Genomic DNA, 27,715 nt, shown 5'->3' with positions numbered 1-27,715 from the left:
CAGTACATTAGCTTAATAGGGTCCCTACAATGTTACACAAAACAGAATACAAATCTTACTCTGTCTCCTACTAACCCACACACACTAGAAACACCTCAACATGCAATAAGTGTTTTACATTCCTAAATAGTTACAAAAAATCTTTTAGAGCACTGTGTCATTAATACCAATGGTATACTTTAGAACAAGAAAAGCATCTGCAATGTGGTCCATTGAATAACCTTAATTTGTGGATGCACATTTTCCTACCAATAATCACCATAAATACAGATAAAACTAATAAACACTGGAAGAAGTCCTTGTCTCTTAAAAATTATCATACCACTTCATTCTTCATTTAATCATATCCTGTGCTCACCTGGGAGTCTAGTCTATGGGTATCTGGGGCACCGGGTGCTATAATAACATGATGTTGGCTCTCAATTCTATCATTAGCTTGTGGGTGCAATGGGCTAGTTCTTAATTTTTGAACCTGTAGCAAATAACAAAATTGTTTCATCAAATCCAACATGGTTACTATCTCAGGAATACCAAACTTCAGTAAGAAGTTATTCAGCATGGCCTGCACTGCACTACTTGCTTGTTGGTTTGTAATAGCAGTCACTGCATTATGTCACTAAAAATGATCAATAATAGTCAGAAAAAAATCTTACCCCACTGGCATCTATCCAAAAGTTTCGAAAATATTCGTTCCTATAATTTGAAAAGGTTTGGTTGTCTCCAGTAAATTTTGTTGCAGTATCTGCTGATGACTCAAATCCAATCACAGTGCACATAGTTCATGATTCCTTGCACACTCATCTGTATCTCATTGTTTTCCACCAGTAATGCTCCACCACTCTTCAATTCATTGCCCTACAACTGCCATGCCAAGACAGCATGTGATAATGTACCTTCTTCAACACTTCTTCTCTTATGTTAGTAGGTACTATGATGCATGGCCCAAGTCTTGTTGAATGACATAACAACCTGTTGTACACAATACACTGCAACTGCATCATAAACAACTTTGAGTCTGCACCAGCAGCCTTCACTTTCTGCCCCGGTGCAAGGCTGTGACCCACTGCACATGCTACATCTACATCTACATCATAAGCCGCAAGTCACCTAATGGTGTGTGGTAGAAGGTACTTTTGGTACCACTATCTGGTCCCTCCAACCCTGTTCTAGTCGCAAATAGTGCATAAGAAGAATGATTGTCGGTAAGCCTCTTTACTGGCTCTAATTTCTCAGATTTTCCCCTCGTTGTCAGTACATGAGATGTATGTGGGGCAAAGTAATATGTTGTCTGACTCCTCCTGAAAAGTGATGTCCAAAAATTTCAGTAGCAAATATCGCTATGATGCACTACACCTCTCTTGTAATGTCTGCTAGTGTAGTTTGTTAAGCATCTGCATAACGCTCTAACGCCAGCTAAATGATCCTGTGATGGAACGCGCCACTCTGTATTGGGTTTTCTCTATCTACTCTTATCAGTTCTATCTGACAGGGAACCGAGATGGATGAACAATACTCAAGAACCGGGTGGACAAGTGCCTTATAAGCCACTTCTTCTGTGGATGAGTTACATTTTCCTAAGATTCTTCCAATGAATCTGAGTCTGGCATCTGCTTTTCCCACTATCTGTTTTATATGGTTATTCCTCTTGAGGTCACTCTGGACAGGTACACATAGATATTTTACGGCTGTCTCCAGCTGTTCGTCATCAATAGTGTAGGTGTACAGTAGTGGATTTCTTTTCCTATGTATGCACACTGCTGAGTTTCGCAGGATCTCTGTTTGTGGAATCCATGTTGATTTATGTTCAGGGTCAACTGCCAGAGCTGCATCATTCATCAATTCTCTGCAGGTCATTCTGAAAATACATCTTGAAATGTAGTTTTGAGGTTATAAACAAAACAATGTTGATATATCAACTGATCAGGGCTCATCCCAGTGATGCCAACTTAAAGCCTTAAATATACAAACTTGCCCTTTTAACAGTTTTTTCCCCAGACCAGTTTGTCTCTTTAACTGTTGAATGACACTCATATCTGTGCATTATAACCTTCAGTAAGCGATAGTAATTCTGGGACCTTTCCTTGGATGCTCCTGCAGTTTACTAAAATCATATTAATCTTTTCTATCTCTGATCTGCGAGCACCAAGATTCTGTGAGGTCACCATGGCTGATTTAACAGGTAAATTGTCTTTCATCCCAAGGGAGGTGTTCTCTAACCCAAAAACATCCCCATGAGCATGCCACATGTACTCCACTACTCTAGTAGCTGCTTTCTGTGTGCAGTGCATACCTGACCTATTAAGGAGAACCCTACAATTCTGCACCTCATAGCGGAGATCGAGAAATTCGCATCCGATACCGTCAGCACTGAAAGACCTGAGTTGAAACAAGGCCCCCGGAGTAGACAACATTCCATTGGAACTACTGACGGCCTTGGGAGAGCCAGTCCTAACGAAACTATACCATCTGGTGAGCAAGATGTATGAAACAGGCGAAATACCCTCAGACTTCAAGAAGAATATAATAATTCTGATCCCAAAGAAAGCAGGTGTTGACAGTTGTGAAAATTACCGAACTATCAGTTTAATAAGCCACAGCTGCAAAATACTAACTCGAATTCTTTACAGACAAATGGAAAAACTAGTAGAATCCGACCTCGGGGAAGATCAGTTTGGATTCCGTAGAAATACTGGAACACGTGAGGCAATACTGACCTTACGACTTATCTTAGAAGAAAGATTAAGGAAAGGCAAACCTAAGTTTCTAGCATTTGTAGACCTAGAGAAAGCTTTTGACAATGTTGACTGGAATACTCTCTTTCAAATTCTAAAGGTGGCAGGGGTAAAATACAGGGAGCGAAAGGCTATTTACAATTTGTAAACAGTGGTTGGGAAGGGAGTGAGACAGGGTTGTAGCCTCTCCCCGATGTTATTCAATCTGTATATTGAGCAAGCAGTAAAGGAAACAAAAGAAAAATTCGGAGTAGGTATTACAATCCATGGAGAAGAAATAAAAACTTTGAGGTTCGGCGATGACATTGTAATTCTGTCAGAGACAGCAAAGGACTTGGATGAGCAGTTGAACGGAATGGACAGTGTCTTGAAAGAAGTATGTAAGATGAACATCAACAAAAGCAAAATGAGAATAATGGAATGTAATCGAATTAAGTCGGGTGATGCTGATGGAATTAGATTAGGAAATGAGACTCTTAAAGTAGTAAAGGAGTTTTGCTATTTGGGGAGCAAAGTAACTGATGATGGTCGAAGTAGAGAGGATATAAAATGTAGACTGGCAATGGAAAGGAAAGCGTTTCTGAAGAAGAGAAATTTGTTAACATTGAGTATAGATTTAAGTGTCAGGAAGTTGTTTCTGAAAGTATTTGTATGGAGTGTAGCCATGTATGGAAGTGAAACATGGACGATAAATGGTTTGGACAAGAAGAGAAGAGAAGCTTTCAAAATGTGGTGCTACAGAAGAATGCTGAAGATTAGATGGGTAGATCACATAACTAATGAGGAAGTATTGAATAGGATTGGGGAGAAGATAAGTTTGTGGCACAACTTGACCAGAAGAAGGGATCGGTTGGTAGGACATGTTCTGAGGCATCAAGGGATCACCAATTTAGTATTGGAGGGCAGCGTGGAGGGTAAAAATCGTAGAGGAAGACCAAGAGATGAATACACTAAGCAGATTCAGAAGAATGTAGGTTGCAGTAGGTACTGGGAGATGAAGAAGCTTGCACAGGATAGAGTAGCATGGAGAGCTGCATCAACCCAGTCTCAGGACTGAAGACAACAACAACAACAACAACCGTCACAGAGTTGTCTGAGCCTCGGGTTTAGACTTTCCACTTGTGATGCCATGGCTGATAACGAGATATAATTCTTTTCCATTGTTTTACTTCCTTGGACTCTTTTGATGTATTTCTAGTGATGTAGAATATTTTTCATTTGGTTATATAGTGTAGAACATGAAGTGTGTGTGACTGTGTTTACTCTTCTATTTTCTATACGTTTCCCTTATGTAAAGATTTGGATTTTTCTTTAGATCCTTTTAAGATCTTCTGTGTGAAACAGAATGCAATGGACAGAAGTGTTGTAAGAACTGTGGAGCAAGAGGGGTAGCAATAGTTGTCGGGTCGAACAGTGAAGCAGACCGTAGCAGATGGCGTGAAAACATGGCGGCATTGAAGCCAGTAGTCCATTATAATTATCCAGGCTGTTATGCCGTGGTCGGTTGATGAATTGTGTGTCAATTACCAACGTTTTGTCCCTGTCTGCGGGGGACATCTTCAAGGGGGTCTGTAGCCCAATAGAAGGCCCAACACACTTACTGGCTCGCTACTGACTGCCACTGAATTCCGTGTTTGCGTGACGTCACGTGTTTTGAAAATATCAGTGCATTTGGCCTCTGTCCATTTCCATTGGCCTTTGCCATCACCCAGTGGTGGATGGGTGGCACAACACTGGCATTCAATACCGTTTAATTTCACGCCCTCCTCCTTTTGACTGAAATTATTATGGTGTTTGTCGATTTTGATTGCCTCCCTGTAGACCCTTTTGTGATATCCACTCGTGGCGGCAAGTACTTGCATCTCCTCAAAACGAATATGGTGGTTACCTGGTTTGAAAGCATGCTTCGCAACAGCTGATCATTCTGTTTCTCATCTTCTACAATTGCCCTTGTGCTCTTCCAAACGTTTTGAAACAGTTCTTTTAGTGGTACCCACATAAACATCTCCACAGGTGCATCGGATCCTATACACTCCAGCTTTTTCCAAGGGTTTGCGAGCATCCTTGGCAGGCTTCAGTTATTCCTGTATCTTCTTGGTGGGCTTGTAAATTACGGTAAAATTCCGCTTCGTCAAGATCCTCCCTATTCTTTCTGTTACATTTTTAACAAACGGCAGGAGAACCTTAGAGTTTGCACCACTGTGGTTTCTGCTCGGCTGTGTCAACGGACGTTTTATTTCGGCGTACGAATATCCATTCTTCATTAGTGCATTGTGGAGACGTTGCATCTCAGCATCAAGCAACTCAGGTTCACAAATATTTCTAGCTCTGTCCACCTTAAAGCTTTCCACATGCGGTGCCTGAGATCCATCCTCAGGGTAACGTGGAAGGACCAAGTGACCAACAAAGCAGTGCTATCTAAAACTAACTGCAACAGTATTTCAGCTATATTGAAGCAAAGGTGACTCTTCTGGCTGTGAGACATCCACCATATGGATCCTGGCAGATTACCATGCAAGGTGATGCTTGGAGAGATCTCTACAGCCAAAAGACCTGTGGGACATCCTGTATTGAGGTTCAAGGACTCATGTAAACGACATATGGAGAGCTTTGGAATCGACACAAACAGATGGGAGGCACGGGCTAGCATGAGATCAGAGTGGCGAGATGATATATCATCTCGAATGTCGAAGCATGATGAAGGCTTGTTAGACAGATTAAGGCAGAAAAAGCTTCCCAATGCTACCACTCCTCCTGCCTCAGCAGCCAGATACACTTGTGACAATTGCGGCTAGAGATGCCTTGCTGCCATTGGCTTGACAAGTCATATGAAAAAATGCAACCCACAAACACACAGACACTGCAACAATCATCTACCAAGATGTCATGGGCAATATATATGTCCGCTTTGGTAACACCCCGCTTTTGTAGTGGGTGATGGTTCAAATCCTGGTGTAATTAATGGTATGTGTGCGTGGGTTTGCGGTATACTGAGTGGCCCAAACTAGTATTTTAGTTTCTAAAAACAAGCACATTGAGGAAATGTAATTTGCCGTCTACCTCCTCCTCCATTGTAAACTGAATTCTCGAGTTTATACTATTCAGATTTTCGTGGAACCTTAGTTCTGCCTTGCCATGTCTCCACAGTACAAACGTGTCATCAACATATGGGAACCATACATTTGGTTTTTTGCTGGCAGTACCTAAAGCCTGTTCTTCGAATTTCTCCACAAAGAAGTTTGCAATTATGGGACTTAGGATGCTTCCCATAGCCACGCCATCCATTTGCTCATAAAACTGTTCATTCCACTTGAAGTATGTGGTCATCAAACAACACTTAAACAGTTCTGAAATATCGGCAAGAAAAATTCGATCCAGCTTTTCCAATACATCATTAAGTGGAACCATGGTAAACAGTGATACCACATCGAAGCTGACCAATATGACCTCTGGCTGGACCACTATGCCATTCAATCTGCTGATGAAATGTGTTGAATTCTTAATATAAGAGCCCAAATGGCCCACATGTGGTTTTAACCATGTAGTCAAAAACTTGGCTACCGAGTTGCTGGGCGAACTAATGGCACTTAGTATCGGTCTTAATGGGACATTTTATTTATGAATTTTGGGCAATCCATAAAATGCCGGTGGTAGCGCTACTGAATTGCAGAGACCTTTCAGTACACTCTCTTCAATGGAGGACTGTTTTATTAACCGCAACACAGTTCTAAGAACGTTGTTATTGGGGTCCTTATTCGGCTTCCTATATGCTTGTGGATCCAGTAGATCAGTAATTTTACTCTGATAGGTATGGATGTAGCCGACTATTTGATGTACTAATTCTTGAATAAAAACATCTTCCTTAGGTAATTTCGTTTCTTACAATTTTTCCTCAGAATCTATATTTCGTAAGGCAAATATCTTTTTTCAATTATTAAATCTGATAGTTCAGCTTTAAAACAATTCGGTATTTCCTTAAACTGATGTTTTTTAAGTTAAGAAGATAATTTATCTGTATTTAAGGGCATGAATTTAAACATGTCCAAAAATCTTCATTTTAACCCATGTTCAACTGTTTTACTGAATGAAATGTATTTCTGTTCATTGTTTGGAACAGCTTTAATTTTTTGAGTAATTTCTGAATATAACCAGTGACAAATTTAGGATTTTGATAATTAAGAATACAGTCTGCATGTGATGCACCTCAATATATTCCTGTTAAATGACAATGATATTTTTTCCCCTCTTTAGTAAATTCTTTTTCACATATAAACAAGTTTTTAGTTTTCAAAGTTTTATCTTCATTTGTCATTATCATCGGAACATTTTGGTCACATATCTCAGCAACATCTCTAGGTTCTTGTTTTAACATTTGAATGAATTTTTTTTTTGCATCTTTGCCAGTATACATTATAGGTTTTTTATAATCACTGTTAGAATATTTGATATTGTAAGTAAATCAAAACAGCATATGTTTTTGATATTTATTAATATAAGCTTGAACATGATTCATTTGAGAAGCGTTAACATCTCTTAATAATCATTTAAAATTAGTGTAAAGTGCAAAAGGTACTAATAATGAATCTTTATATTTTTCAAATTTAAATTTTTTACCTTCTACAGGCATATCTAAGCATTTGTATTATGTTGTTCATGATTTAATTGATCCAGATAAATCCTTAATGTAACAATAATGAGAATTATTTTCTTTTCGAATTAAAAGAAAGTTAACATGTTTTTCTTGTTTATTTTCTGTATGGTTATGAGGATATAGAGTATAATTTTTATCATAAGGATAAATATTAATGGAAATATTTGACTTCTTTTCAAATTTTTAACATCTGTTAATTATACAGGAAAATTGATTTTTTCTTTTTCAAAAATTTTATCTAATTCTTATCAAATAATTCCATATGACCAATTTCGGGATATAAAGCTGATTTTATTGAATGAAGGAAATATTCTTAGACCTTATTTAGAACACTTGTTACACTTTTTTATTTAATTTCTTTTGGTAAACTGATATTATAAGAACCAGAAAATCGACTGTTTGTGTTAACACTTAATTCTAATCTATTTGTATAAAATAAAGACCAACTAGATTCTTTCTTTGTGTTTCTTCCATTCAAGTTAATAGTTTATTTGTTGATTCTTGATAATAAGCTTCTAAATCTCTTGTTCTTAGTAAAAACATCTTATTTGTTTTACAATTAATTTCTTGTATTTCGTCTTGTCTTTCAAAGTTAGAATAAAATTTTATATCATCTATAATCACTGTTCTTTGTATTAAAATATTCTTAAGTTTAGTGATTACTTCTTCTTTAATGCGATTAAAAATTCTTGTGGTTCAACAATATTACCGATATTATTAATTGTACCACATTTAATAGTTGTCTCTTAATTCGTGTAGACTTCTTAAAAAATTCGTCACCATGTAGAAAAATTTTCTTTTTATGTTTAATTCCTTCATATTTGTCTACTAGAAGCTTCTGAGAATAATTTTCGTATATTTCGATATTATAATTACCCTCTCATCTTTTGATAAGAGTGATTAATTGGAGTTTATTAAATTGAAATGGTTTTTTAATTTTTTCGTTTTAAAAATTCGTCCTAGATATATTAAAGATTTTTTATTCAATTCGTTATCCTTATTATTAACATTGCCCTCAGAGTTTTTGATAAAATTGATTAATTGTCCTTTGCTATGTTTAGAATATTTTTTTAATTTTTTCGTTTTACAGATTTTATGAAGTTCTGTTAAGGATTTTTTGTTCAATTCAGTATCATTATTATTAATATTGAAACAGGATTTACAATAAAATGGATGAAATCTTATTTACTGAATTTAGAATAATTTTTTAATTTTCTCGTTTTACAAATTGTTCAAAGTTCTTTTACATTTTTATATCTTTGTCCTCTCTTCTCCGTTTCTTTCACATTAAAATAGTCAATAAATGCGAAATTATCTTGCCTCCTTATGTTTGATTAACCATTTTTTTACAATTTTCTAAATGCATTTAACCACATACATCTTTTTCAAAGTTTTGCTTCATTTTCTAAGTTTTGAAAAAGCTCAACTTAAAGAGTAATTTTTTTTTTACTTTTTATTTACAGAAAATTAGGTTCTTAAAAATTAGAATGTTTACTGTTGAAATGTATCATTGAGTCATTAAATGAAAATTTCAGTCGTTGGTAGAGGTAGACCAGATTTGGTAGAAGTTATTTGTGAAGAAAAAAAATTTGTTGTATTTTTATATTTTTATATAAATGAGAATTTCATTTGTGGGTATAGATAAGAACAATATGGGAGAACTTGTATATAAAGAAAAAATTTATTAGGTTTTTTATTTTCTGAATAAAATCGAAATTTCTTTCTTTGGTACAGACATATTTTAGTAAGGTGCACAGCAAATCTAAAATCTTGATTAACATAAAGGAATTTTTACAAAAACATGCTCTTTGGTCCAGGAACCCCTTAAATCTACTACTATTTTACTTTCTTGTTACAATTACACCCCTGCCTAGAACTCATCCTCTGCACACAAAAGTAGGAAAAGGAAACAAAACAGTTCATCCACACCGGCTGCGGTGGCCGTGTGGTTCTAGGTGCTTCAGTCCGGAACCATATGACTGCTACGGTCGCAGGTTCGAATCCTGCCTCAGGCATGGATGTGTGTGATGTGCTTAGGTTAGTTAGGTTTAAGTAGTTCTAAGTTCTAGGGGACTGATGACCTAAGATGTTAAGTCCCACAGTGCTCAGAGCCATTTGAACCAGTTCATCCACTCACCCCACTGGAATTTTCACTGCTGACCATAGTGGCTGCTATGTGATGCTGGATCTGGCTGCTGATGTCTGTCTCAGAGTTGTTTCTGATGCTAAAATGTACAGGTCACAGATGGATGGCATTTAATGAGGCAGGGTTGATTCTAGGTTGTGGGTTGACATCAGGATGCTGACTGGTAGTATCTGAAGCATTGACAGTTAAATATTTTATTATAAAAGAATCTTCAGCACTGATAGTAAGTTTCTGTAGTGATTCCCATCCCTTGTTGTGTGTGACATGCAGTCTAGCCAGTGGTTTTGATGCAACAGCTGCTGCGGGATGCCTGTGGCAGCTCATGCACAATCTTGGGATGACCTTAGAAGTCAGACAATGTGTGCCTGCAGATATGGAAATCGACTGAGGTTCTTGCAGTAGAAGACAGCTCCCAGCAGGGGTGCACGCACTTGCAAGTGGAGGCATACAGCAATAATACAGGGTGTTGGGCAACTGCTCTGCCCTTTTCAAAAACAGCTGCCCTTTGAGTCAGAAGTCCATCTACAGCTGAAGTTAGTCCGAGGTGGTCCACCAGTAGGAAGGTGCCATGTTCCTTAGAGTGGGCCCAGAACTGGGACATGGATGATCAGGGGTGGAGTCCAATACTCGTGGCGGCAGCTTGAAAAAACATCACCCACACCTAGCTTGGACCTCCTCTGTCGCAGTAGGTGCTGCCAGATTGTAAATACCTCTACTGAAAATGATGGGTATTTATACAGTTTCTGTGACCACTTGTGCTGAGGCACTGCTTCTAACAGAATACACCAAAACAGGATAGCAACAAGAGAGTGATTGTTTATCAACTAATACGTTTTGTGCCTATACATCAGGCATACCTATTATATGTTACAAAAATAAGTACACTATTACAAAGTTTGGTGGCAGAATAACACATTGATTTAGATGCTGCAGACATAAACCATTAATTTTGATAGCTAAATATAGACTGCCTACATGATATTATCATATAACAGTGGATCGGAAATTGAAAATTCCATGATGCCTACAAAATGAATGATAGCATCCGAATGACATATAATATAATGTTTTCTTTTGGTAGCTAAACAGAAACTGAGTGACTCTCTTTCACCCTATTTACAGATATGCATAATGTCAGAAAATATATTTTCTTGAAATTATATGTCGGATGGTAGTATAAAAATCATGAAAATTTAAAGGAACAGAGACAGAATAAGCAGTGGTGTTAGACAGATATGGACAGATATGTACTCAGTAGAGCAGTACTTAGTGAAACGGACTGTCCATGGTATACAGCCACTCTAAAGGCACTTCTAAAGAAACAGTTACTACTGTGCAATATAGTTGAAACAAAACATGGGGTTATAGTCAGAGAGATGCTGAACGAAATGCCTTCGGCTGTCCAGAGAGTGACATGGGAAGCCTTTAATGACTGCCTTGGTGAGATATTGCCAGATGATCTTTTACAAAACCCAAAGCAATTCAGACCATATGTTAACAACAACAAAGTTAGTGTGCATGACTTACAGATGTGACAGGAATTGAAACTGAGCATAGCAAAGCAAAAGTAAAATCTTGAACTCCATTTCCATATGCTTTTTGCAAAAAAAAAAAAAAAAAAAAAAAAAAAAAAAATTCAGTAGAATTGCCCCATTTTAATCCTTGTACCACTGAAAAGATGAGTAAATAAGTTTATTAGTGGTGTTGAGAAACAGCTAAAATTGTTAATATTTGATGAGGCTCCAGGCTTCAATGGAATCCCTAACACATTCTATACTGAATTTGTGGCTGAGTTAGCCCCACTTTCAACTATAATACATAATGCGATATCTCAAACACAATGACCTTTTCCACACCAGATAACATGAATTCCGAAATCACCTACATGCAAAACCAAACTTGCACTTTTTTCGTAAGACACACTGAAAGCTTTAGGTCAAAGCAGTCAGGCAGATGCAGTAGTTGTTGATGTCTGAAAAGAATTTGACTCAGCACCACAAATGGAGAGTCATCAACAGATGCAGAAGTAACTCTGGGTATGATCCAGGGAATTGTGTTGGGACCCTGGCTGTTCATGCCATATATTAATTGACCTTGTGGACAATGGGACTTTTTGCAGATAATTCAGTTATCCATATTGAAGTACTGTCTGAAGAAGCTCCAATATTCAGTTGGGTCTTGATAAGATTTCAAAGTGGTGCAAAGACTGATAACTTGCTTTAAGTGTTCAGAAACATAAATTGTGCCTTTCACAAAATTATAAAATCATAGTTTCCTATGGTTGTAATATCAATGCATCACAGCTGAAATCAGTAAACACATTAAATACCTGGGTATAACACTTTGTAGGGTTATAAAATGGAACAATCACATAGTTTCAGTCATGGGTAAAGCAGATGGTGGTTTTTGGTTTGTTGTAGAATGCTGGAGAACTGCAATCAGTCTACAAAGAAGATTACTTACAAATCACTCATGTGACAATACTAAAATACACTGAGGTGACAAGAGTCATAGGACAGCATTGTGCACATATACAGATGGCAATAGTATCTTGTACACAAAGTGTAAATGGGCAGTGCATTGGAAGCGCCATCACTTGTACCCAAGTGTTTCCCAAGAAAAGATTAAGGAAATGATTGCGGCTGCATGAAGGGAATTAACTGACTTTCAACACTAAATGGTAGTTGGAGTGAGACACATGGGACATTCCATTTCAGAAATCATTAGGGAATCAATAATGTCAAGATTGTGCCAAGAATACTGAATTTTAAACATTACCTCTCACCCTGAGCAACACAGTGGGCAACAGCCTTCACTTAATGACAGAGAGCTGCAAAGTTTGTGTATGATTATCAGTAGTAACAGATAAGCAACACTGCATAAAATAACCACAGAAATCAATGTGGGATACAATGAATGTATCCATTATGAGAGTGTAGCAAAATTTGGCATTAATGGGATATGTCATCAGATGAATAATGCAAGTGCTACAATGGTTCATGATTGATTTGAAGAACATTATAGATAATCTGAACGAATAATTTGGCCATACAGAGCACCTGACATGATCCTATTTAACATATATGGGAAAATATTGATATGTCATTTCATGTAGAAAATCTTATATACACTCTTGGAAATTGAAATAAGAACACCGTGAATTCATTGTCCCAGGAAGGGGAAACTTTATTGACACATTCCTGGGGTCAGATACATCACATGATCACACTGACAGAACCACAGGCACATAGACACAGGCAACAGAGCATGCACAATGTCGGCACTAGTACAGTGTATATCCACCTTTCGCAACCATGCATGCTGCTATTCTCCCATGGAGACGATCGTCGAGATGCTGGATGTAGCCCTGTGGAACGGCTTGACATGCCATTTCCACCTGGTGCCTCGGTTGGACCAGCGTTCGTGCTGGACATGAAGATCGCGTGAGACGACGCTTCATCCAGTCCCAAACATGCTCAATGGGGGACAGATCCGGAGATCTTGCTGGCGAGGGTAGTTGACTTACACCTTCTAGAGCACGTTGAGTGGCACGGGATACATGCGGACGTGCATTGTCCTGTTGGAACAGCAAGTTCCCTTGCCGGTCTAGGAATGGTAGAACGTTGGGTTCGATGACGGTTTGGATGTACTGTGCACTATTCAGTGTCCCCTCGACGATCACCAGAGGTGTACGGCCAGTGTAGGAGATCGCTTCCCACACCATGATGCCGGGTGTCGGCCCTGTGTGCCTCGGTCGTATGCAGTCCTGATTGTGGCGCTCACCTGCACGGCACCAAACACGCATACGACCATCATTGGCACCAAGGCAGAAGCGACTCTCATCGCTGAAGACGACACGTCTCCATTCGTCCCTCCATTCACGCCTGTCGCGACACCACTGGAGGCGGGCTGCATGATGTTGGGGCGTGAGCGGAAGACGGCCTAACGGTGTGCGGGACCGTAGCCCAGCTTCATGGAGACGGTTGCGAATGGTCCTCGCCGATACCCCAGGAGCAACAGTGTCCCTAATTTGCTGGGAAGTGGCGGTGCGGTCCCCTACGGCACTGCGTAGGATCCTACGGTCTTGGCGTGCATCCGTGCGTCGCTGCGGTCCGGTCCCAGGTCGACGGGCACGTGCACCTTCCGCCGACCACTGGCGACAACATCGATGTACTGTGGAGACCTCACGCCCCACGTGTTGAGCAATTCGGCGGTACGTCCACCCGGCCTCCCGCATGCCGACTATACGCTCTCGCTCAAAGTCCGTCAACTGCACATACCGTTCACGTCCACACTGTCGCGGCATGCTACCAGTGTTAAAGACTGCGATGGAGCTCCGTATGCCACGGCAAACTGGCTGACACTGACGGCGGCGGTGCACAAATGCTGCGCAGCTAGCGCCATTCGACGGCCAACACCGCGGTTCCTGGTGTGTCCGCTGTGTCGTGTGTGTGATCATTGCTTGTACATCCCTCTCGCAGTGTCTGGAGCAAGTATGCTGGGTCTGACACACCGGTGTCAATGTGTTCTTTTTTCCATTTCCAGGAGTGTATTTCACAATTATGGGCACAGAGAGGCAGCATGGCTAAATATTTCTAAAGGGCACTTCCAGTGACTAGGTGATCGATGCAACCTCAACCTGTTGCATTATACCAGGCAAAAGGTGGTCCTACATAATTTTCGGAGATGGCTTTTGCTACTTCACTGTACTGCTCAAGTTTGTGGGACCTCTTCCAAATAGGACAAACAGGGAATATTGACCACGCACAGAGATATAAACAGAAAATGGCAAAAACCATAGGTACTACTGTATGAGGTTGATTTTAGGGTACACAGGGATTCCCAATCCCCATCAAAAGTTTGAGAAAGTGGAATTTTATGATTTGAATAATTAACAGACTACAAGTTACTTTAATGAAAGTAAGCATTTTTCGAATCAGAAAAATTTGGGCTACAGAACTATGGTACTGAATTTTGGAAGTAATAACAATTTATGACCAGAAATTTCTAGAGTACAAAAATTTTGAACACAAATAACTTTTGAGATATAGAGTTTTTGGAAAAACTGATTATTGAGTAGAAAAGAAAGAAGAGTTTCAAATAAGTTTTATTCATGTTGGAAAATAACTAGTGGCTCATAGAAAATTTCAACTTCATCTGATTTGCGTATAGTAAACAATGACTATTTCCTTAAAGAGGATGATTACACAAGAACCTGAAGCGGGGACGTGTGGTACCACCGCTTACGGTCATTAATGTGCGGTGAACCGACTTTATTGCCGTACCCACCCACTGTGTTCAAGGGCTGCCGTATACGAGGTCGGCAGGTGACGCATCGATCTCCTCCTTCGGCGTTACTCGCAGTTCTAGCAGCACCAGTGGCAGTGCTCTGGAGACGATGTGTCGTGGCAAGTTAGGGCGTCTTTCAGAGTCATGTGGAACTGTTCGACCATGCCATTCGACGCCGGATGGTAGCTTGTTGTCCTGTGTAACCGGATGCCACATAGTCTGGCAAAGTGTGTGAACAACACGCCGTCGAACTGGTGGCCACGGTCAGTTGTCACTTGAATGGGACATACGAAGCGTGCCACCCAGGTAGCGACGAATGGGGTGGCGACAGTCTCGGCAGTGATGTCCGTGACGGACGTTGCTTCTAGCCAGCGAGTGAAGCGGTCCACCATAGTTAACAGTTACCACTTGCCAGGAGAGAGAGGAAGCGGGCCGACGAGGTCCATGTGCACGTGTGCAAATCGGCGTCTCGCGTCAGGGAAGGTGCCCACGGGTGCATTGGTGTGCCTCCCAACTTTGGTGCACTGACATGCCGTGGAAGTGCGCGCCCATTCGCGGCAATCCTTCCGAAGCCCAGGCCAGACGAAATTCACAGCCATGAGCGTCACAGTGGTGTTGGTGCCGGGGTGTGACAGTCCGTGGATGCGGTCAAAGGCACTGCGCCGGAATTTCTCCGGAAGGAACAGTCTGTGCGTGCCAGTTGAGATCTCACACCAAATCTTCATTGCAGAGCCGGGGACAGGCACCAGCTCCAGTTGTAGGCTGCTGGAAGTGTTGTGACGGAAGCGGTACAGTTCATCATCACTCTCCTGTACTTGGGCGACGTCCTCAAAGTTCACAGGGGGTGAGATAACGGCACACGCTCGGGACAAACAATAGGTGACGATATTGTCTATCCCCGAAATGTGTCGGATGTCTGTCGTGAATTGCGACACATACTCCAACTGCTGAGGTTGGCGCGGTGAACACTTAGTGTGGTTGTTCTGGAACGAGTGGGTAATCGGTTTGTGGTCAGTGAAAATTACGAATTGTCGGGCCTCTACGGACGGTCGGGAGTATTTCACCGCCGCATACACCGCAAGCAACTCTCTGTCATATGCGCTCCAAATGCGCTGCGATTCGGACAGCTTTTTAGAAACAAACCCAGAGGCTGCCAGCTCCCGCCGACGCGCTATTGTAGCGCCGCACCAATGGCAGCCTGTCCGGCATCCACGACTACAGCCAAGTCTGCGTCATGTACTGGGTGCGTGAGCAGCATCGCTTGTGCTATATTTCGTTTTGAGTCCATGCAGCACTGCTCCGTTGCATCCGTCCAATTCACAGGGATCTTTCCCTTTGAGATCGCCAATGGATCTTGCACGGCAGCAGTGTTGAGCAGGTGTCGACAATAGAAGTTCAACATGCCGAGCTAACGGTGTAATTCTTTGTGTGTCTGTGGACACGGCATGTTTAGAATCGCTTGCACTTTCTCCAGTAGTGGCGTCGATCTGGTTCGGGTAATTAAGTGGCCAAGGAACTCAATTTCCGTCACACCGAATTCGCATTTCGCTGGTTTAATAACGATGCCGGCTTCACTCAGGCACTGAAAGACGGTTGTTGGGTGGCAGCGGTGTAGCTCGGACAACATGGAATACACCAGGACGTCGTTGAGGTAGGCGAAACAAAATGGCAAGCCTTGCAAAACGCCGTCCAGGAACTGCTGCCAAGTCTGGGCATCATTGCAAAACCGAAGGTCGTCCACAGGCTTTCGAAAAGTCCAAAGGGCGTTACAATAGCTGTTTTCTTAATGTCTTATTGCGCCACCGGAATTTGGGTGTACGCCTTTGCACATTCAATCTTGATGAACACCGCGCAGCCTGCAAAAGCATAACTGAAGTTTGCAGGTATGGGACTGGGTATCGGTCCGGCACTGTTCGTGAATTAAGGGCGCGATAGTGTCCACACGGGCGCCATGAATTGTCTTTTTTGGGTACTAAGTGTGATGTTGCTGACCATGGGCTAATCGATGGTCGAACGATGGCTTGCCGCAGCATGTCTTCGAATTCTGCCTTTGCCGCTGCAAGCCTATCGGGCATGAGTCGACGTGGGCGACACGATGTGGGGGGTCCAGGTGTTGTTATTATGTGGTGCTCCATCGAATGTTTAATGTCTCTTGGTGCGCCGGCTGGGCGGGTGACGTTGGGGAATTTTTCAAGGATGTCAGCGTAAGGTCCGGGGCACTTCACAGCTTTAACACTGTAGAATGAGGCCTGCTGGTGCTGTCCCGCTATCTTTAAATTTGTTGTTGTGTCGATGAGCTGGCTGTTTGAGACGTTGGCTAGCAGCCCGTATTGGCTGAGAAAGTCCGCACCCAGAATCGGCTCATTAACATCAGCCACAGTAAAAGTCCATGAGAATATGTGGCGTAGAGCTAGATCTAAATTGCGGCTGTGTGTGCCGTAAGCTTTAATAGCTGAATTGTTCGCCCCTGTGAGGGAGAGTGCCTCGGGCAGCCTGCATTCTCGTAACATAGAACGGAGGAATATCGAAAGTTCCGAACCTGTGTCGACAAGATACCTCACACCCACACCCTGTTCCGTGACAAAAATATGCTTTGATATCGCACTGCAGCCGGGTGCGCCTAGGCCCTGTCGCAGCTGGCGTTTTGGTGTAAGCAAGGGGAGTGGCACCTGGTTGCTTTGTTGACAAAGCGAGCGTGGTACCAGCAATAGCCGGTTTGTGCCTGCTCTGACGTCTGCGGGGTAACGTAGGAGTGGCTGTTGCTGTGTTGCTGGCTGCTCGAGTTGCGCCGCCTGTAGCCTGCTCTGCTGCTGCTGTGGTGCGTGCTGCCCTCTTGCTGTGAGCGTGCCAACCAGTCCACTTATGTGGAGAGAGCTGCCACTTGTGTGACCAAGTTTGCACTAGCTGTTGCAGATTGGCTTCTGATGTGGCTGCAGGAGGCGCATGCCACCACGGAGGTAGGGGGGCGGTGTCGTAAGCTGCCGAGGTCGTGCTGCTAGGCGCTGTTGTCAGCGCATCGTGCACCCGGTTGGCCAAGTTAGCGAAGGTGTCCTGCTGCATCTCCGTCTGTGCTGTTATCACTGCCTGCACCTGAGCTGGGATACTGCACACCCAGATAGTGCGTAACAGAGAATCTGGCACCATGTCGGACTGTGCGAGGCTCTGCAAGTGGGGCAGGCACTGTGAGGGCCTCCGGTCGTTGCATTCCTCTTGCCGCAGCAGTTGGTGCACTTGTTCCTCGGACGACGAGATCCGCCGAATCAGATCCTCCTTGAGTCGTTTGTAGGATGACTGCATCGGCGGGGCGGTGGTTATATCCTGCACTTCAGCCGCGTAGTTCTGATCAAACTGGCTCACTATGTGTACAAATTTTGCCAGGTCGCAGGTTATGTGGGTGCTCATAAAGACCGCCTCCACTTGGCTGAACCACATTACAGGGTCACGGGGCCAAAAGGGAGGCAGACTGATCAACACCTGTCCAATGCTTGTGGGTGCTCTGGCGATTGTAGGAGGCGTCGGTGTGGCAGGGATTTGCGCGCCAAAGTTGTCCTGAGCAGTCTGTGGCTGTGCGGTGTCCGCATGTGTTATTTAGCACCACAGTCACCAGACAGCAAGGGGACTGATGACCATAGATGTTAAGTTCCATAGTGCTCAGAGCCATTTGAACCAGATAGCAATGATGATTTGTTCTACTTGTGGTAAATGTCTCCATAGCTTCAATGGCTTGTTCAAATGTGGTTCGGACTATTCCAGATTGCCCAAGGCTGGTGAAATACAGGGAGTTTCTCCTAGATTCTGGGTAGTGTCAACATTGTGGAGGACAGTTTTGTTGTTGATCTTAATCTTTTTTTGCTTCACAAAAAATACACCATTCAATATTATATAGTTTCTGTTATCGACAATCTTCTGGTATTCACCTAGCAGCACAGTCTACAATCTGATATTAGGAGGTAGAATGTAACCCAAGATAGATAACCAGTATGTGGGAGTAGATCATACTGACCCACAAACAGTGTGCATATTTTCATTAAGTTGTAAATACATATGTTACACATATGGGCTATTAAGCCATACAGAAGCAAAGTACTAGGTTGCTAAGTATACCAGTCCAAGTGTCAATACCTGAAAAATGTTATATCTGCCCTTAAGCCAGCAGATTTTCACATCAAGTGTTCTACAAAAAAATAGTGTCCTGTCAAATGTATTGGGATGCACGTTATGATGCAGTTTATATACCTCAAAATGGACATCAGGGGCTCTGTGTATCAATGTATTGGACAGATGAAAACTTGGGAACTTCTGTTTTGTTGGAGTTAGGTTGTAACCTCTATTTATGGAAGTACTGGCTTAAGATGTCTAGACTGAGTTAGGTGGCACTGTGGTTAGTTTTAATGAACTTTTTTATTTATTATGTGGTATACATTGAGAGTTTTGGAATAAATTTTATGTTATACATATACAAAGATTACTTATCTACTAGATATCAATTCTTGGACACAGGTCTCTAGAATAATATCACACAAATAAAAATAGCTATAAAGAAATATCATGGTATTTTACTTCTCACACCATTTGCAACTCTCAGGAAATCTTCAAAAGGATAGTGGTACATGTTGACAGTGCCCATGCACTGTCAAAGCAGCAAATGCCTCCAGACCATATCATATATGGTATGTAAATGAAAGCAAATGATGTTTCCTGCTTCATTTGGTTTCCTGCTTCGATAAATTTTTTTAACATTAAAACATGAACAGTGTGACACTGTCCTGCCTGGAATCTATCTAGAGACTTGCCAGGATTGAGTATTCAAATTCATAAAAATTTAGACTCTCCAAGACAAATTTCTACATATTAATTAAGGGTAGTATGACTAAATAATTCACTGTTTTGAGCAATTATCATAAGTTTACTACTAATCAAAATACACCAGAAAAGGAAAAATATAATACTGATCCTGGGACTAGAAAAATAAGAAGTAGAATAGACCCACCTTACTCTGTTATACAATCAGTGATGCGAATCTAAACTAATAAAGATTTTACTGGCATCCCATAGACACATGTAGCTATTTTACCTAAGAAATATTTGCTTGTTTTGATACTGCAATGAAATGGTTAAGAGCAACAAATTTTTATGGGATTTTAGATTCAGTAAAACATACAAAAAATTATATATTGCTATTATTTATAAACCTTTTACTAAAATTGTTAGCAATCTTTACTTTATAATAATTAACATGATGCAATTGACTACATTAGAATATCAAATTTTAAATGGTGTATATGTCTTGAAAATTCATTTTATTGATCAATGGGTACAATCAATTTAATTTAATCCACCTTTTAGATCAGGGCTTTGCTGCAAATCGTCTTAACTGTTTTAATTTCTTTATTTTGAGTTTAGTGGTCATAATGTTTGTTCCTGCTCACTATTTCAAGTGATTAATATTGAGTAACATTCTGTCACAGCTTGAAACAGTTCAGTAATTATTATATGTTAACTATATATTCAAGCCTCATGAAGATGACTGCCTAAGCTATTGCATATACTAACAACGGTTTCACAATACACTTACATCATTATCAAATCTGTCTGTAACAATCATTCAGAAAATGAAAAACAATTATAAATAAAAATCACAAAAAGGAATAAAAATAAGAGATACAGGAAGGAGGAAGTTACACAGATATAAAGTATTTTATGAGCTGAGTGCTGACAGATAGGAAGAACAAGTAAATTAAGTGTTGCACTTCATCCATTTTATGTTTATATGACTGTTGTGGACAAAATGTAGGAATTTTTATTTACCAGTCCTTTATAGAAGCATTAAATATACATATCATTTTCATGCCACTGCTTCAGCATTTTATATGTATAACAATTAGTTGAGGATTCCCACTTATGTCTCTGATGTGAACAAAAATGTAACATCATTTTGCCTCAGAGTTCGATTTTGATGTAGACATAATGTGTGTCTATATATATATATATATATATATATAATTCAGAAATAGCTGAGGACTAAGTTTTTTAGTGCGTGCTCAAATCAGCATCTCAGAACAGAAGAGGCAGATGTTACTCAACCATGTCTCCAAGAACCCTCTATATTACAATTCAGTTAATCCTGCAGCAAGGTTTGGTCAGCAAAGTGACTTTGCTTACAACAGTTTGGCCTATTCCAGAATGAAATGGTTGATTGCTGCCACATCTGCAGAAAGGTGACAGACAAAAAGGATGGCCTGTTTCAAAAATTTAAATAATAAAAATTTCTCATGTTTAGGGGTATGTAACAAAAATGTAAATTGCAAGACGTATTATGTTTAAAGCATCGACATATGCTTTGTGTGGAATGACAGAAAGTATAAGTAACAGTTAAATTCCATTAACCCTTTTGGGACATGCCGCCCGTATACATGAGGGATTGTCGCGTCACTCACTCAGTGCTGTATCTAGGGCCTGGCTTAGAGTATTGACACATGACGGGGCACATTCTGTTTGGAAAAATGTGAACTATATGCAGAGTGTGGGTGATTGGCACATGTTCAACCCCTCTCCTCCCAGTCTTTCCCTCAGTGATCTGTTAATTGGTCGCACTGTTGCTTGGGAGTTCGCGTGACACCTGCAGTCATATTTATGTTTGCGCTTCAGTTATATATTGTCTTCTGAATGAAGTGGTGATTTTTGTGTTAGTGGCTACATAATTATGGCTCGTTTATCTCATAAGAATATTGAGAGTTTGCTGTATGACAGTAATGAAGAGTGGAATGTAGATGAAGATGATGGTGAGAGTGAGTGGTTAGGAAGTAGTGATAATGACGAAAAAGATGATAAAGAGGAAAATGAAGAGCAAGATGAAGAGAGAAATAAAGAAGACAATGAGGAAAAAAATGAAGAAAACATCATTGAAGAAAATGAAGAGGATGGTCGTGATTTCAATGACGGTGGTGGCGAGAATAGTGGTGCTCCTCAGGGTGGACAGATATTACAGGAAAAGGGGAGTTTCCTAATGACATCGATTTTGTGCCCCAAAGGGAAAACATTTATGAAGCAGTGAGAAATTGTAGGAGTTTACAAGATTTTTTCCAGCTATATATTTCTGATGAACACCTGAATGATGTTGTGGCTGAGACAAACCAGTACAGCTGCCATAAGACTGAAAAATGAGCCCCCTGAAATCCCATTCACAATGGGAAGGTTGCCCTGATGTGGGTTTGATGGTGTACCTTTCTCTTCATGGTGATGAATGAAGAAAGTGACATAAAAGCCTACTTTTCTACTGATTGGACAACAAAGCAGGACTTTTTTCCACAAGTATTTCGCTCTGACTGATTTTTGCAATTTTCCGGGGCCTTTCACATTTGTCCTCTGGCTCCTCAGGGCTTATCAAAGTTAGCTACTCGAACCCGAAAAGTGAAGAATGTTGTTGATTTCATTGACCACAAGTGTGAAAAGCACTTTTCTCCAGGAGAAAAAATTACAGTCGATGCGTCTACTGTCAGTTTCAAGGGTAGAATTGCGTTCAAATGCTATAATCCTTAGAAATCGACGAAGTGGGGTCTACGAGTTAACATCCTGGCCAGTTCCGAAATAGGATACATTTCAACATTTGAGCCCTACTATGGCTCTTCTACAACGGAGTCCTTGGTGAGCCATGAACTTCCCTTTGTGTTCTGAATCATCCTTCATGCGTTTGTTCAACTACAGCAAGATTGCCCAGCTCAGGGGAGACCCATGTACACCACTGACAGGGATTCTAGAAGCTTACAGTTGGCGGAGGAATTGAAGAAAGAAAAAACTCATCTAACCATGACAATAATGGCAAACCAAAAAAGTTTACCAGATGAAGTAATTAGCTTATTTCACTAATTATTTTGCAAAATAGGACTGTACATAATTTACCATATATTTTTTTACTTGCTGGTAAAGGGAAAAAACCTATCAAAAGTCGAAAAGGGTGATGTGAAGGGGTTCGAGAATGCAGTGGCAGCTATTCTAGCATGGAAAAACAAAAGGCTGGTTATCATGGAGAAGATGCTATGCAAGAAATCACCCAGAAAAAGGGGGGAGGCAGTGAAGAGGTGATCCAGAAGCCATCAATGATTTGTGAATACACAGCAAGTATGGGAGTCATAGACAGAGCCGATCACTACTGTGAGAAATACCATTTTGCCAGGAAATCCCTCAAATGGTGGGAAAAATTTTCTTGTGGTTTTTCGAGATACGATATTCACTTTTCTAATAGGCCTTGGCCTACTTAGTAAATCTTTATTTTGACAAAAGGGTAATTGTTCTGGCAAATTTCAGGTGACTGTGTCATTTTACAGTGATCACTCCAAGCCAGGAGGGCGAAAAACCTTTTTTCGTTGAAACTTGTCCATCCAACCTTCCTCTTTATGTGCCTGAGTGATTTAAGAGGTATCACAAAGTAGCAAAGTACCGAATGGACTTAGTAAAACATGGTGGACTATCGAAAAATCGATATGCCAAAGTTGTAACGTTTGTTTTAAGCGTATTTTTTGAAATTTTGTAGTTTATTGACATAAATAAAAAATTTTATCCCTCAAAACGGACTTTTTATTTTCTTCCCATGGATGTCCCATAAGAGATAAAACTGTATTTTATATGTTGTTTTAAAGCTAAAACCTTAAATAATAAGATACTAATAATTTTAATATGTCTAATTCAATGAATCACCTCTCAACTAAAAAAAGTTAAAAAGAATCAAATTTTTAACTTTTTTCTATTTTTACACCACCGCCAAGTCAAAAAGTGTGCAATATGGAATAATGAAAATAGTATGCCAGCAAAGAGCCTGTTTTAAGTTTTATTTGAAAAAAAAAAACAATTACACCGATAAGTCAGAAACAGTAGATTTTATAAGAGACAAAAGAAACCTAAGGGATATGGTACCCGAACAGCACCGCCGAATTGCTCTGCTTTGGGCAAACACACTCTGTCCTGAAAGTGTTAATATTCTTGTTGTTTCAAGATTTACAAGCATAGTTTCTCCTTTACATTCAAGTTTTTTGTTTTGTCCTATCACTACATGTATGACTCTAGTAGTCTTTCTTTAATAACATCAATATTAATGGTTCATAAGAACATAGCTCTTTATTTTATTTTTATTTTTTTACTTATTTAGGTGGCCTGGGAGGAGAGAAAGCACGGTGGTCAGCAGCTGCAGAAGCGCTGCAAAGGGACTACAATTCACTGGCAGGAGATTTACTTATGGCTTGTGGGGTAATAGCTTATTTGTCTCCATTCACAGCTTCATTCAGGTGAGAGCTTCTGGTTTTTGTTTTGATTCTATTTGTAATATATATACTAATTGATTTCTTTATGTATGGTATTAATTTTGGAACAATGACCGGAAGTCCATATTCAGGTGTAGTTCCCCCTGTAACAGGATGGTTTGGTCAGTAGGAGCATAGCTGGTAAAGCACTTTGGAGTTCAACTAACATTTAGCTAAAAGAAACCTTTATCTTCATGGCTACTGACACCTTAAGAAACTACAGACCACTATCGCCAGCCACTACTTGTGTAAATCATATGAAACAACAATAAACAATACAATTGTAAGTTACACAAATAAATTCAAAATACAAGGAATGTATTCACAGTTCCAAACATTGACATCCATCAGCTGTATAATGGAATGAGAACCGTGAAAATTTGTACCAGTCTGGGACTAAAATCCAGATTTCATGTATACTGTGAATGGTTGCCTTACCATTAGGCTATCTGAGCATGACCCACAGCCAAATCCAAACTTCCGTATGTTTTCAACCATTTGTCTATAACCTGTACTTCTACATCCATTATATATATGCCTTACAGGAAGGACATTTTACTTGAAAGTCACCTGCCCAGTGTTGGAGGATACAACTATTATTGCAGTGCCTGTGTCATTCCAAATTACAATGCAATGTTTCTTCAGACATCCATAATGAAATACATGAAATGTATTTGCAGTTGCCAATATGGACAACCATCAGCTCTATAATGTAATGACAACACAGCCACTGCAATACAGTATTGTGTTTTTAGTCGTTGACACCTGGCAAGCGACATTCAAGTAAAATGTCTCCCCCTTCCAGGAATATACATAATGAATATGTAAGCACAGGTTGTAGACACATAGTAGAAGATATATAGAAGTTTGTCCTGGCCATGGGTTGTGCTCAGAAGCCTAATGGTAAAGTGACTGCTAGCGATAGGCTGGTGCAAATTTTCATTGTCATCTTTGCATTATAAAGCTGAAGGTTGTCCACATTTACAACTGTGAATACATTTCATGTATTTCATATAGACTGTAGTCAATGCAGTACAATTTATCGAAAATGCATTCTTGTCCAAAGGCACATTGCATTGTATTTTGTATCAACACAGACACTGCAATGTTGTATTAAATTCAAAATGTTACACTCACTAAACATGGTTTCAGAGAAGGAAAGTAAAAAAGTGATAACAGTAGATGTAGTTGAACATGTTTTGCACTACCCTGATATAAAGCAGAAGACTTGTGAAATTTTATGGTCCTTTCTAAGGCATTTGACTGAGTGATTAACCCCAAGTTAAAGAAGAAGTAGCATGTATATGTAATTCAAGGGAAATGCTTGAAAATATTAAAATAATTGTAGATGAATAGGAAACAACACTGAAATGAAATACACTCCTGGAAATTGAAATAAGAACACCGTGAATTCATTGTCCCAGGAAGGGGAAACTTTATTGACACATTCCTGGGGTCAGATACATCACATGATCACACTGACAGAACCACAGGCACATAGACACAGGCAACAGAGCATGCACAATGTCGGCACTAGTACAGTGTATATCCACCTTTCGCAGCAATGCAGGCTGCTATTCTCCCATGGAGACGATCGTAGAGATGCTGGATGTAGTCCCGTGGAACGGCTTGCCATGCCATTTCCACCTGGCGCCTCAGTTGGACCAGCGTTCGTGCTGGACGTGCAGACCGCGTGAGACGACGCTTCATCCAGTCCCAAACATGCTCAATGGGGGACAGATCCGGAGATCTTGCTGGCCAGGGTAGTTGACGTATACCTTCTAGAGCACGTTGGGTGGCACGGGATACATGCGGACGTGCATTGTCCTGTTGGAACAGCAAGTTCCCTTGCCGGTCTAGGAATGGTAGAAAGATGGGTTCGATGACGGTTTGGATGTACCGTGCACTGTTCAGTGTCCCCTCGACGATCACCAGAGGTGTACGGCCAGTGTAGGAGATCGCTCCCCACACCATGATGCCAGGTGTTGGCCCTGTGTGCCTCGGTCGTATGCAGTCCTGATTGTGGCGCTCACCTGCACGGCGCCAAACACGCATACGATCATCATTGGCACCAAGGCAGAAGCGACTCTCACCGCTGAAGACGACACGTCTCCATTCGTCCCTCCATTCACGCCTGTCGCGACACCACTGGAGGCGGGCTGCACGATGTTGGGGCGTGAGCGGGAGACGGCCTAATGGTGTGCGGGACCGTAGCCCAGCTTCATGGAGACGGTTGCGAATGGTCCTCGCCGATACCCCAGGAGTAACAGTGTCCCTAATTTGCTGGGAAGTGGCGGTGCAATCCCCTACGGCACTGCGTAGGATCCTATGGTCTTGGCGTGCATCCGTGCGTCGCTGCGGTCTGGTCCCAGGTCGACGGGCACGTGCACGCCCCACGTGTTGAGCAATTCGGCGGTACGTCCACCCGGCCTCCCGCATGCCCATTATACGCCCTCGCTCAAAGTCTGTCAACTGCACATACGGTTCACGTCCACGCTGTCGCGGCATGCTACCAGTGTTAAAGACTGCGATGGAGCTCCGTATGCCACGGCAAACTGGCTGACACTGACGGCGGCGGTTCACAAATGCTGCGCAGCTAGCGCCATTCGAAAGCCAACACCGCGGTTCCTGGTGTGTCCGCTGTGCCGTGCGTGCGATCATTGCTTGTACAGACCTCTCGCAGTGTCTGGAGCAAGTATGGTGGGTCTGACACACCGGTGTCAATGTGTTCTTTTTTTCATTTCCAGGAGTGTATATTAACAAAGTAATTACAACCACTTTCAGACTTGAAATATGACTTGTTAAAAATTATGTACTATGAAGGTCCATAGTCAGTTCAATTCTATATAATGCAAAAATTTTTAATTGTGTGTAGGTTGAAAACATTATATAATGTTAAATTTGATAACTAGTTTCAGTTGATCATACAACCATCCTCAGCTCTGAAAGAGAAAACAGAAAAAGAAAATTCCTTTAGGTAAACTGACTTAAACAGTCTTCTAGAACACACATATACATGGTAAAGTAACATACAAAAATAAATGACACACCAGTCATGGTAAAGACGATTTCTGCACCACATGTTAGCAGCTGTGCCAAAGACTGAGACGGTGTGGAGTTTTATAATTATTTATTGAATTTTCTTTACAATTTCTCCCTCGTCATTGCTGCCCAGCCCTGCGATCCCTCCGCCTGGCTGCTGCTGTGTAGATTCTCCGACAATGCATGCAACGCATGCTGCTGTTTGCACTCCGGAGCCTCAGGCCACCAGTGGTCTGCTGAAGTCAGGATGCCCTGTGGTTGAGATGAACACGTCACCGCTAACCGCGTCGCTGTGAGGTCAGCTGCTGACGACTGCTGCACCGGCGGCTGGGAAGCCATCAGGTGCGATGTCTGCGAGGTCCCATCATGGAAGGGTCATGCGCCATGGGGCCGGGTCGCTGTGAAGTCCTCCGTCAGTCCCCGGCGGCACCTGTGACCAAGACTGCACTGCGACCGATCCTGCTGGAAGTTCTCACTGTAGTTAGTCAGCTAGGGTGCCCTCTGAAATCGGGCCAATGCCCAGAGCTGAAGTTGAGATATGGGGGCAAACAGATGACTCCTT

General features: G+C 41.3%; 1 protein-coding gene across 1 annotated transcript in view; it reads left to right on the top strand.

The window, feature by feature from the left end:
* Nucleotides 1-27,715, top strand: part of LOC126298331 (dynein axonemal heavy chain 7-like) — a 1,150,327-nt gene that overhangs the window by 800,615 nt on the left and 321,997 nt on the right. The window contains exon 42 of the mRNA XM_049989626.1: nucleotides 23,961-24,096. Within this exon, the coding sequence (XP_049845583.1) occupies nucleotides 23,961-24,096 (136 nt within the window). The remainder of the gene's footprint in view (nucleotides 1-23,960; nucleotides 24,097-27,715) is intronic.

Source organism: Schistocerca gregaria, chromosome X (assembly GCF_023897955.1).
Source record: "Schistocerca gregaria isolate iqSchGreg1 chromosome X, iqSchGreg1.2, whole genome shotgun sequence".
In the NCBI taxonomy this organism is placed as follows: Eukaryota; Metazoa; Arthropoda; class Insecta; order Orthoptera; family Acrididae; genus Schistocerca; species Schistocerca gregaria.
This window is presented reverse-complemented; position numbering and strand designations above follow the sequence as displayed.